A 12724-nucleotide genomic window follows, 5' to 3' on the forward strand; every position below is an offset into this window, starting at 1 on the left:
CTTTCCAGGCCAATAATGTATAAACACCAAACACAGAAAGCAGAGGAAACGGTTTTAACCGGACAGTACAGTAGTGCAGCACAGCAGCTGGCATAGGGGCTGGCATCCAGTGGACAGGCGGGCGGAGTCACTGATGGAGGAGGGAGAGGGTGGGAGGCGGGAGAGCCGCAGGGCCGTCAGCGACGGGTGATGGCGGGCAGGCTGCGATGCTGCTCACGCCTGACGTCCACGGCACAGGTTCTGCTGCCTCGAACTAGAGGCAGGGTCTCATCTTGGAAAGTTTACAACTTGAAGTTCGTGCGTAGGGGCCTTGCTGCATTCCTGACACCAGCCGCAGGAGGCATTATCAGTGGCGCTTCACAAGCGAAGAGACCGAGGCTCAGACTGGTGATCTGACCCGCCCTTGGTCATTTAGCCAGTAAGCAGGGCGGCTGGGATTGAAGCCGGGTCTGCCTCCCGCTTTGGTTTCACAGAAGCAGCGTCTCACCTGTCTCTTGGCCAGTCTGATCTCAGTCGCTGTGACTCGATGCTTTCATAGTTCCCGCAAGCTCCTCCTTTCAGGGTGGCTTGCGTTGCCTTCTGCCCAAGGCTGTCCTTTCGCCTGTGACTGTTAGCACCGTCCCTCTCGCTCTGCAGGCAGCTTAATCACATATTTTATACGCGGGCCGTTTCACATTGTCTCGACTTTGCTCCTTAAGTACCTCTGGAATCTGCTAGTTCTCAGCATCCCGACTGTGCCTACTGCCGCCTTTTGCCTGGATTATTGTGGAACCTTCTGAACCAGTCTCTTTTCCTCTCATTTTGCCATTTCTAGTTCAGTCTTCACACTGTAGCAAGAGTCATCTTTCCAAAGTGTGTGTTTCATCGTTATTACTTCTTGTTGTTGCTTAGTCACTGAGTCGTGTCTGACTCTTTGCAGCCCCATGGACTGCAGCCCGCCAGGCTCCTCTGTCCATGGGGTTTCCCAGGCAAGAATACTGGAGTGGGTTGCCATGCCTCCTCCAGGAGATCTTCCCGACCCAGGATTGAACCCGCTGCTCCTGTGTTACAGGTGGATCCTTCACCGCTGAGCCACACGTCCGAGAAACGGTGATTTCTGGGCTTGAGGAAGGGCTCTGCGTTTTCTTGTGTGATGCAGAGGGTCTCACGTCATGGGGCTCCTTTTTCTTCTCCAGCTGCATGTTGTGTCTGTCCCTATTTTGGACACAGATTCAGTCATATCTCGCTTATACTGAGCTCTCTTTCAACTCCATATTTCAGGTACTTTGATCACAGTCTCAGGAGCTGTTCAAGGAGATTTAGTCCCTAATGGGCTGTAATCAGGACTTTCCTGGTGGCTCAGAGGTTAAAGTGTCTGCCTGCAATGCAGGAGACCAGGGTTCGATCCCTGGGTCGGGAATATCCCCTGGAGAAGGAAATGGCAACCCACTCCAGTACTCTTGCCTGGAGAATCCCATGGAGGGAGGAGCCTGGTCGGCTACAGTGGACTGTAATCAGCATAAAGGCTCATTATAATGTATGTGAGCTACATGGCAGAGGTCATAAGAAGAGTGTTATCCTAGAGGAAGCATGTAATTTGGAAGAGAGCAGAAAGATTACTCTCAGGGAAATAATGACTACTGGGTAGTTTCCTACACTGATATGCTTCTAATAAATAAGAATGTACTATGCCAGCTGTGCACTGTCCACTTCTGCAGACCATACTTTATATGAATGAGTAGCTCATGGGTATCCAGATATTTGTTGGATGAATGAATTAATCTCTAAATGAAAGCTTAATTTTGATCAGCCTAATTATCTTAATATTATATGGATTTTAGTTATTGAAAGCTCCTTTAGGAAAAGACTTGGTAATGTAGACTAAAAAGAACTCTGTCAAATGAGAAGTGACATCAGAATATTTAAAGCTTGATTGAGTTTTGAATTTAGATTGGTTGTTCATACTTAATGTATTTAGGGCTAGATGTTTCTCAGCTTTTAAAGGAAATCCTTGAGAAATTTAGATGATTTTTAAAAGAATGGGAATACAGTAAAGGGTTCTCCCATCTGCTGTCTTGGACATGTCTGTTTGAATAGTCTGATGTGTTCAAAGATGATGTTGTTTGGTCGCTGAGTCGTGTCTGACTCTTTGTGACTTCATGGACTGCAGCACACCAGGCTCCTCTGTCCTCCACCATCTCCCAGAGTTTACTTAAATTCATAGCCACTGAATTGGTGGTGCTGTCTAGCCATCTCATCCTCTGCTGCCCTCTTCTCCTCCTGCCCTCAATCTTTCCCAGCATCAGAGTCTTTTCCAATGAGTCAACTCTTCGCATGAGGTGGCCAAAGTATTGGAGTTTCAGCTTTAGGATCATTCCTTCCAAAGAAATCCCAGGGTTGATCTCCTTCAGAATGGACTGGTTGGATCTCCTTGCAGTCCAAGGGACTCTCAAGAGTCTTCTCCAACACCACAGTTCAAAAGCATCAATTCTTTGGCGCTCAGCCTTCTTCATAGTCCTCCGGCGAGGAGGAGGCGGGATGCGGGGCTGCGTGGCCCGGTGATGAGCGCAGCTAGTGGAGAGGGCTGAGCTCGGCGCCGCGCGGACCCCAGCATTTACGGGGGTCCCGTCTGAGGGACCAGGAGGACACAGGAGGGCTGACGTTTAGCAGGGTGGCTTAGGGCCTGAGCCCTGACGTTGCACTGCCCCGAGTAAGGGCTTGGATACCCCCACTTCCTGGCTGCGTGCTGGAGGGCAGGTTACTGAACACCTACGCCTCGCTCTTCCGCCCTGTGGGTTAGGGAGCACTCGTTTTTACGGAGTCCCGGCCGTGGAGCCCGCGTGCTGTGCCCGGCACGTGGACAGCGCTCGGAGGCGGGGACGAGATGCTGGGTCTCGGTGGGCGAGGACGCGTGCGGCAGAGACACGCAGCGCTCTCAGCGCCCAGGTCTCTCTGCCGTGCCTGCTTCTGTGTCGTGTTCCGTCCTTTGTCACACCTGTTACCAACACACCCCAGTCAGCGACTTCCCTCCCCCGTCGACGTGCTCAAGCCCCGAGCCCATGAGCCGTCCTTGGCGTCCGGCGTCCCTCGCCCTTGTGTTCAGCTCCCGCAGTCTTAGTCCTCAGGGTCCACCTGGGGGTCGCAGCGCGCGCCTCGCTGTCACCGTCCGGTCCGGCCAGGCCTTGCGTGCTCTCCCCGCTCTCCCCCTCTCTGGCTCTCCTCCTCTCCCTGCCTCTCTCCGCGCAGGGTCAGGGTCCTGAGTTCCGAGCCTCTCTGCTGCAGACCCACAGCCCACACCCATGCTCTCAGTGTGCTCACCGCTGACCCCGGTCCTTACCCGCGACCCCAGTGTTCACCACCCTCCAGCCAGTGTTTTTCCGACACACCTAGCTCCTTGCTCCCTGAAGGTTTCTCCCAGGGCTGCTTTCCAGCACTTTCTTTTCCTTCTGGTCTTTTAATCTCAACCAAAATGTCACCACCTCCGTGGGGTCATCCTAGTATCACCCAATCCAAAATAACCATCGTTTATTTCCTATTATATCACTCTTTTATTTCTCTGCATAGTACCTAAATATTAGATACTAATCTTGCTGCTGCTGCTGCTGCTGCTGCTAAGTCGCTTCAGTCGTGTCCGACCCTGTGCCACCCCTAGACGGCAGCCCACCAGGCTCCTCTGTCCCTGGGATTCTCCGGGCAAGAACGCTGGAGTGGGTTGCCATTTCCTTCTCCCAGATACTAATATTGCTTATTGCCTTTTTACTGTTTTTGGATTACATGTTTGTTTAAGCCCATCCTCTGTTAATAACTGTGAAATAAATGAATAAATTGAAGAAAACGTCTTCCATCTGTCTCTGCTGCAGTGGAAGGCTTCTGGTCGCAGTGCTGAATCTCACCAGCTGCAGCTGCTGGTGCTCACTGGGCTGGTGCCGGTATCTCTTTCCTGGTCCTGAAATGCCAGGAGAGGTGACCGGTATTTTTGGTTACATAATTTGGATATAGTAATTATCATGCTAGGTAGTATAACTAATGATGGTTAAATGATACAAATACCAAGATCTTATAAATGTTTAAATAATTGATTGTATTTGATCACTCATTTTTCTTATGCTGTAGTGAATTCTCTCCTTTGTTTGATAAAAAGCCAGTTACAATGATTAATGGTATATCATTCCAGCTGACTTAAATCTCAGACTTTTAGTGTCTTTAGGAATAGGTTACTTTTGAAATAGCTTAACAAATTTCAGGGAGATGATTTTTCAAATGGGAAGAAGAATGACTTAATTAGATTGCTGGCACCTGTGATGTTTTTGTTTTAACATGTTTTTTAAATTTCTGTTGAGGTTTATATAGAAAGTAGTGTGTAAGAGCTCTGTGTGAGATATTGTCAAAAGGGCGTTCCAGTTTGTGTAGTTGGGAGCTGAGTAATGTCTCTTTAAAGATCATCCATAGAATGAGCTTCATTGCCAAATAAAATTGAAGGGCATTTTTAAGTTTCGTTACTTTCAAATTTTGGAGACATTTAATAATATTAACATAAAGTATAATATTTGTTAGATTACACAGTTGGTAAGATGAAAATCACCAGTAAGAGATGAGTTTGCAGTAATAGTGAAAACCTTGTTAATGGTGTTAAGTATTGTTAATCCTGGCTTGTACGTTAGATCGTTGATAACAGTACCTCCAGGAATTGTCAGGACAGGATTTTCTCCCTGGAGAGTCTGTCGAGTCCATGGCGGGGCTCCTCTGATTTCCCCAGAGAGAACTATTATCATCATGTTACCCTGAATTATCTTACTGCTCATTAAATGTTCTTGCCTTCAAATTTAAAAGAAATTAGAGAAATTAATTTAGTCCTGGGAAATCGTTGTTTAACGAGTTTGCACCTGTGAGAGTATGAGCCAATGGCACAGCAGACTGTGTTTTATTTTGAAATGAAAAGTATTTACGTGCAGGAGGGGACTGACACGGAGCAGTTAATCCCAATTAGTCAGCATGATCTGGTGGTAGGTAATTAAAGCACATTCAGATCAACGAGAGTTCCCTTAGTGAGAATGCCGGACATTTAAGGTGTTACATGAAGCTTCCTTCACTCTCAGGTTTGATTTTTTTAGTCGTCATATGTGATTTTGAGTAATTATTTTACTTTTCTGAGTAAAATAATTTACCTTTAACTTGCGGATTCACACATCTCAGGAGATTAAACATAATTTACCACAAAAATGTAATGCACATGCTTCCAGCGTCTGTCATAACCATGCCCTCTATTTAAGGAGTCACGGGTGTCTTACCGTTAGTAATTAAGAAATGAAATGACACCAGTAAAAACAATCAAACAGTAAGAAAAGCTGTATAAGCTTGCAGTTATATTGTCCATGTTGAATAGTTACATTTTAAGACTTAATCCAAAAAAGAATCCGTTTGAAAAATGTTTTATGGAGTGTGTGGTCTTTATTTCATGATTTTGGAAACTACTCTGTGCTGAACTAGTCATGTCCCTCAGTTTCTTTTGTCACCAAGAGCTTGCAGTTTCAAACTTGGAAGGTTTACAGGCTTTCAAGCAGTTGCTCTCTTCAGTTTGCCTGCGACTTTAAACTTGAGTGTGACCATGTTCCAGCCAGAAGCCGACTTAAAACCACACGTGGTTTTAGGTATTACCTGCTCCCTCACAGTAATTAGAAGCCCTTTGGGCAGGAAAATTTTACTTAGATATAGTGTATGTCTCCAAGGAGCCTTATATGCAGGGAGTCCAGCTGTGTTCATCCATGGATCAGGGCAAGAGTCCACATGCTAACTGGAGTGTCTGGCTGGAGGGCGAGCTCAGGGCTGGGCAGTGCTTGGAGACCCTAGTAGAGAGGCTGCTGGCATGAGGAAGTCTGGCTGTAGATTCAAGCTTTTTGGGGCCCAGAGGAGGGCCAAAGAAAAAAATCAAGGTCAGAACTAGGGAATTTCAGTCTTGATGCCTAGAGTTGGAGGAGGCTGTGAGTAGAGAGGGTCGGTGCCAGGCTGTGCCCGCAGGTGCCCTGGGGAAGGGGCATAGGTGACAGTGAGCACGTGCGTGTGCGAGGCTCTGTCCCTGGTAACACTTGCACGCCGCCTTCAGGTGGGCTCCCGCCTGCCCTGGAGGAGTGGGTACAAGGTTTGGGCAGCTGCCCAGCTGAGAAAGACACTGAGAATCAGATGTGAGGCTCCAGCCCAGCCCTGTGGAGTGACCGGCAGACCCTGTGCTTCTCTGGGGCTTTGTGAGAACCTGGCTTCCCTGGTGGCTCAGTGGCAAAGAACTCGCCTGCCGATACAGGAGACTCAGATTCAGTGCCTGGACAGGAAGATCCCCTGGAGAAGGGAATGGCAACTCATTCCAGTATTTTTACCTGGAAAGTCCCATGGACAGAGGAACCTGGTGGGCTACAGTGTGTGGGGTCGCAAAAGGGTCTTACTTGACTTGGTGACTAAAGCACCATCCCTGTCAGGTCAGGCCTCAGATGGCAGTGTTCAGGGCTTCGCATATCACCCCAGCAGGGACAGGGGATTAGCACTCAAGGCTCTTGACCTGGCAGGGGTGCAAGGCAAGTCTCGCAAGGCAAGTCTCGTCTCACCCGTTGGAAGCTGTTAAGGGCAGAGGGAGTTCTTTCAGCTACATTTACCTATTTAGTAAATACTTACTGTCTGTTTCATGTCACGCCACCTTCGTGGCATGTGGCTTCGTGGACACAAGCTTGGTTTCTGCCTTTGAGAAGCTGTGCTTGGAGGGAGAAATAGACCTATGTAAACAAATAATTAAAAGCCAATGAGATCTGGAACCCAGACCAGTGCCTGAGCTTGCACGGCTGTCTGCAGAGTTGACTGCTGCTGAAGACTGTGGGCCCAGGGCAGGGGCCCCTGAGAAGGGCCGTCAGATGGGTCTCCACAGTGAGCAGAAGTGGGCCACGTGTGCAGAGCACAGGTCCCCAGAAGGCCAGGTCACTTGGACGCTGTGTGTGGAGGAGTGAGCTGCTGCTGTAGGTGCAGGTGGGCTCAGTGTGTGATGGAAGAGGCAGAGTGGTGAACTTTCATAAAAGCTGAAAATCCTTTAAATGACTCACGTTATTCCAGAAGTCATTTCGAGCTGCTCAGACACACAGCCTGGTGGTGAAGGGGCTGCAGGGCCTGGGACCCCGTTTATGCACCGCATGGAGAGTAGAGTAAGGCAGTTGCAGTGCTTCTACTTGCTTTATTTTGTATCCAGTTTGCATCTCAGTATTTGCTGAGTTATTTTATTCCCCAGCATAACTCAGGTGCTAAGTTAAAAAACATGGGGAATTGGACCACATCCAAAAGAAAAAAGAAAATACAGCTCTTCCCTAAAAATAGTTCTTTACTTGCATGGGCACTGGCCTGATGATGCCATCTCTTTTATTTTAAGCACCTCACACAGTGCTGTTTACCGGGCACATAACTCATCCGCATGCAGCAGGGCGCCGGCCACAGCGTCCGAGAATCACTGCCCAGGTGTGTGTCGCCTGCCCGGCCACATAAAGGAGACCACCCCGCGCCCAGGCTGATCCTTCCGCAGGTCGCCGCAGCGTGCCCGAGCCTCGGGGCGTGGGTGTCGAGATGTGCAGCCCAGCTCCGTCTCGTGTCTGCTCCGCGCGTCTATGCCGGGCGACAGGACATGGGAGCAGATGAGACAGGCTGTCAGTCAGCCGCGCTGCCCTTTGAAGAAAGGCCACGGGGGGAAAGGGTGCCGCAAATGGGCTGTGAAGTTTACATACACTGCCCACTGTTAAACAGATTACGTCTAATGAAGTGTCTAATGCTCAGGCCGAATCAGCCTAATCCTGGGTGGCAGCTCATCCCTCCGCTGCCAAAAAAACGCCGCCCTCTGGCCCTCACTCGCCACTCCGGCGGCCACGCGCAGGGAGGCGCCCAGCCTTAATAAACCCAGACAGTGTGTGATCTGACATGCAAATATAGGTCATTGCATATGTAAATGTGTGATTACGCGCCTGCATGCCAAAACACATTAGCCGGCCTCCGCGCTCAGCATGCGGTCATCACAGCGCCTCAGCAGCCCCTGCGCACGTTTGTCAGTTACCGCACGGACAGGGGACGGGGTCCCTGGCAGGCCTGAAGTGCATGCAGGGCTTGCGTGGTAGCGTTCCCGATGAGGAAGCCGAGTGTCCCTGGAGACCGGCACGTTTTCATCTGGAGGAGGAGCGGTCTAGATGTTTGGAAGAGAGGAAGGAAACCCACCTCTTCGATGTTGCAGTCTGTCCTAGTGTGTAAATTAAAACAAACAAACAAACATTTGTTAGAGAAGCTTGGACAATTGAAAGTCTCTCCTCGTTGAGTGAAATGAAGTTATGAAAGCTAGAAGTTGCTAATATCCACTGACTGTATCTGAGAAGTGAGACTTCGTTAGGTTTCCTTTGTTAAGTAGGGGACAGTTCCTTGATGGGTCAGCTGGTAAAGAATCCACCTGCAATGCAGGAAACGCTGGTTCAATTCCTGGGTCAGGAAGGTCCCCTGGAGAAGGGATAGGCTACCCACTCCAGTATTCTTGGGGTTCCCTGGTGGCTCAGCTGGTAAAGAATCCACCTCAATGAGGGAGACCTGGGTTTGATCACTGGGTTGGGAAGGTCCCCTGGAGAAGGGATAGGCTACCCACTCCAGTATTCTTGGGGTTCCCTGGTGGCTCAGCTGGTAAAGAATCCACCTCAATGCGGGAGACCTGGGTTTGATCACTGGGTTGGGAAGGTCCCCTGGAGAAGGGAAAGGCCACTCACTCCAGTGTTTTGGCCTGGAGAACTCCATGGAGTGTATATGGTCCATTGAGTCACAAAGAGTCGGAGAGGACTGAGCAACTCCCACTTCACTTCACAGTGACAGTTGTGAACTCATCTCAGTGGCCACAAAAAGAAGTCTTACACTTGAACAGCGTGGCAAGTAGCCTCTCTTTATTTTATGATTTCATTCCTATTTTTCATTTTCATTTTCGGTATGTGTGTTTCTAGTCCCATTTCTGTTTTACTCATCGAAAAGGCTGAAACTGAACATACTGTGGATTATCGCATAGGGTACTGTAATATTTATCATATTGTAGGTGGCTGTATGACTAACCCTGTGCTTGGGAACTGGGGCTTGGGCATCAGCTAGCCATAGATCTGGTGTGATAACATCTGTCTCATAGGATCATCATGAGATGGCTGGATGGCATCACGGACTCGATGGGCGTGACTCTGAGTGAACTCTGGGAGATGGTGATGGACAAGGAGGCCTGGCGTGCTGCGATTCATGGGGCCGCAAAGAGTTGGACACGACTGAGCGACTGAACTGATAGGATCATCATGAGAATTGAATTAAATAGCATAAAAAGTACTAATTTATAGGACCTGTTACATTATAGGTGCCAAAATGGGACCTTTTTATTGTAGTAGTGTTATTATTCTATTCTGGCAGTTATTTATGGTTTATATTCACATAATGAATTTGTGAAACTTGTATTCTGATCATTTTGCATCTCTTAAAGGAAGAGTGGTATTTCTCTTATTTTGTACTTTTCAGAAGAAAGAAAAGCAATGCACAGTAACAAGTTATTGTTACTTTTCCCCTCTTTTTTGATAAACGTTGCATTTGAATGGCAGTGAAAGTCCAGCAGAATTTTACAGGTTTTTTTTGCTAGCATGATAGGTGTAGTGACATGGACAAGGTTGCATGTATTAGGGGTTAATGTAATGCCCATATGTCAAAACAGCCTTTTGCCTACATCATGGGATCATCAGCCCTAACTAAGGTTTATTTGACGACTAAGAGTTCAAGCTGCCTTAGTGGGTTTAGGAACCCATGCGCCCTTTGTTTGAACCAGTAGGTCTTTAATGTTCGGCCTTAATCAGGCCCTGCAAGAATGTTATGTTTACTTCGAGTTGGTCCAGAGTAGAGATGGTCCATTCAGATGTGAGCAGAGTGGTACCAGGCCAAGAAGGGTCTACTTATCAGGAATCCCGGGATCTGGGAGAGGCCCATGAGTGGCCAAAAAAAGAGAAGATGGAAAAGCACATGTGATCGCTGAGCTGTTATATTTCAGTAGACTGAGATGCTGCAGGTAGAGCAGGAGTGACATGAGGCCCTGCAGAGGCAGCCTTCCCAGGGCATGTGCAGTGGCCTCCGCGCTGGGCAGCGTTCAGCCCCGTGGGCGCGCAGCTCAGGTCTGTCCTGTGGCCGGGTGATGGTGACTGAGTCTGTAAGCAAGGGACAGAAGAACTAGGACAGTGGGCAGAGCACATCCACCCCCAGAGGGGCCTGCGGTGATGCCGCCTCCTGGCCCCGTGATCCCAGTCGGCACAGTTGAGGCCCCTTCGTGTCTCCGCGTGGGCTCTTTCAGAGCAGAAACACTTCTTAGGATACATCTGTTTCCCTAGGGGCTAGTCCAGTGCCTGCTGTCTGCTGCTGCTGCTGCTCCTAAGTCGCTTCAGTCATGTCGGACTCTGTGCGACCCCATAGACGGCAGCCCAACAGGCTCCGCCACCCCTGGGATTCTCCAGGCAAGAACACTGGAGTGGGTTGCCATTCCTTCTTCAAGTGACAGAGGCCAATCTGAAAGGCTACATACTGTATGATTCTAACTATGTGATATTCTGGAAAAAGCAGAACTATGGGTCCAGTGAAAAGATTGGTGGCTGCTAGGTGTTGGTGGGGAGCGAGGGTTGAACAGGCAGAGAACAGAGGGGTTTTGGGGCAGGGAAAATACACTATGATGCTAAAATTCTGGGGCGCTTCCCAGGTGGCTCAGGGGTAGAAGAATCCACCTGCCAGTGCAGGAGATGCAGGTTCAGTCCCAGGATCAAGAAACCCCCCGGGAGAAGGGAATGACACCCCACTCCAAGCCCATGGACAGAAGAGCCTGGTAGATTCCAGTCCATGGGGCCTCGAAGAGTTGGACACAACTAAGCGACTGAGCATGCACACAAGCACTCTGATTATGGATACAGGTTGTTGTCCATTTGTCCACGCCCATAGAATGTGCTGGGAAAGACTGAAGGGGGAGGAAAAGGGGAGGACAGAGGATGAGATGGCTGGATGGCATCACCGACTCAGTGGACATGGGTTTGAGTAAGCTCCGGGAGTTGGTGATGGACAGGGAAGCCTGGCCTGCTGCAGCCCATGGGGTCACAAAGAGTCGGATGCGACTGAGCAACTGAGCGATTGAACTGAGAGTATCCAGCAGTAAGGGTGAACCCCAGTGTTAACTGTAGACTTTGGGTGACAGTGGCTTGTCAGTGTAGGTTCAGTGGTGGCCAGGGTCCGGCTCTGATGGGGTGTTGATAACGAGAAAAGCAGTGCCCGGGTGAGGGTGGGGGTGTACCGGGAACCTCTCTACTTTCCTCTTAATATTCTGCTTTTAAAAACTTAGGTCTTTAAAAAAAAAAAGTAATGATAAGGTGGTAGACTTGCTGCCCCTGGAATTGTTCTTTGCAGAAGTTAAGTATCATCAGAAAGTTTAAAAGGTTTTCATGTGCTAGTTGGCAGGTTGACTGAGTGAATGTGTGTGTTGGTTTTTATATAATATGAATAGTTTGATAAATGCCTGTCAAACAAATGACTGTCTGCAGGTTTACCATAGAAATCACCTACATAAGTGAAGACAATTGACAATTGTGTGCATATTGTGTGATTGAAAACTTTCCTGACTTTTTTAATTACAGAAGGCCTTACGACCGGATATGGGCTATAATACGTTAGCCAACTTTCGAATAGAGAAGAAAATCGGTCGCGGGCAATTTAGCGAAGTTTATAGGGCAGCCTGTCTCTTGGATGGAGTACCAGTAGCTTTAAAAAAAGTGCAGGTAAGATGACTTTAATTCTATAAATCCATGTAAAATTATATGCTGTGAATAATAAATAGAGAAAAGTATGTCCTGAACGATTGGGTCACGACAGTCTCGAGTTGAGAATGATGGGAGAGAGTAAAGATTGTCCTGTAAAGGCTTGCATTAAGTGCTATGTATGGTGGAAATCACTTTTTAGTTGTAAGGCTACTTTTAAAATTGAGCTGGCTCTGTTCACGAAGATCAGTCATGGCTGGGACGGTCTTAGAAAAGCTTTCACAGCTCTTGGTTTTCAGAGGCAGATTGGAGTTGTCCCCACGGCTCCTAGCTGGGTGTGTGGCTGCACGTTGTAGCCTCAGCTGCAGGCCTCGAGCACGGAAACCTGACTCACGGAATGCACCGCCTGAAGCGAGGACTCGGCGGACACACCCCGGGGCGGGTCTCGGAGACTAGGCTGGAAAACCAGCCTGGCAGTAAAAGACAGAAAACCAAGGTGAACTTTATCTACTGGAGGAGACGAGAAATGAGATAGGTGAACGTAGGCGATTGCTGTCCCGCTTACCATGCCCACTCTGTGTTGGCATCGGCCCTGTCCTCCTACCCTGGCTGTGTGCGGGCTCCTCAGGTGCCCAGGTCTGCCCAGCTCCCCTGGCCCGGCCCTGCCCCGACGGGCCCACTGCCTCCCCTCTGGAGCACTCTCACCTTTCTGCCTCGGTGTGTGTTTGCCGTCCTGCAGTATAACTTCTCTTTTCAGGGAGAAGGTCGTTCTTGTTGACACTCGCCTGTAGACTTCTGTTTTATTCTGCTACCTGGTGTTGTTTTCTCTGTCGAGTCCTGTGAAACCTCAGTGTCCTCTTCCTCTGTTTAATTTCATGAAGGATCAGTGTCCTTGCAGCAGCCATCACCAGCAAAGGTGAACAGTTTTCCCTTGTGCAGTAAATGTT

The 12724-nt window shown here is 48.9% G+C and overlaps 1 protein-coding gene across 7 annotated transcripts in view; it reads left to right on the forward strand.

The window, feature by feature from the left end:
- The window catches only part of NEK7 (NIMA related kinase 7), a 136404-nt gene that overhangs the window by 58099 nt on the left and 65581 nt on the right, over positions 1 to 12724 (forward strand). For 4 of the 7 annotated variants that reach the window (XM_069544334.1, XM_069544335.1, XM_069544341.1 and 1 more), the window contains one exon: positions 11658 to 11798. The exons of 2 other annotated variants lie outside the window; for them this stretch is intronic. In XM_069544334.1, coding sequence (XP_069400435.1) covers positions 11658 to 11798 — 141 coding nt within the window. Of the gene's footprint in view, positions 1 to 11657; positions 11799 to 12076; positions 12274 to 12724 lie in introns of those variants that run through there. One more of the 7 variants, XM_069544336.1, reaches the window with a different exon arrangement.

Source organism: Ovis canadensis, chromosome 12, assembly GCF_042477335.2.
Source record: "Ovis canadensis isolate MfBH-ARS-UI-01 breed Bighorn chromosome 12, ARS-UI_OviCan_v2, whole genome shotgun sequence".
In the NCBI taxonomy this organism is placed as follows: domain Eukaryota; kingdom Metazoa; phylum Chordata; class Mammalia; order Artiodactyla; family Bovidae; genus Ovis; species Ovis canadensis.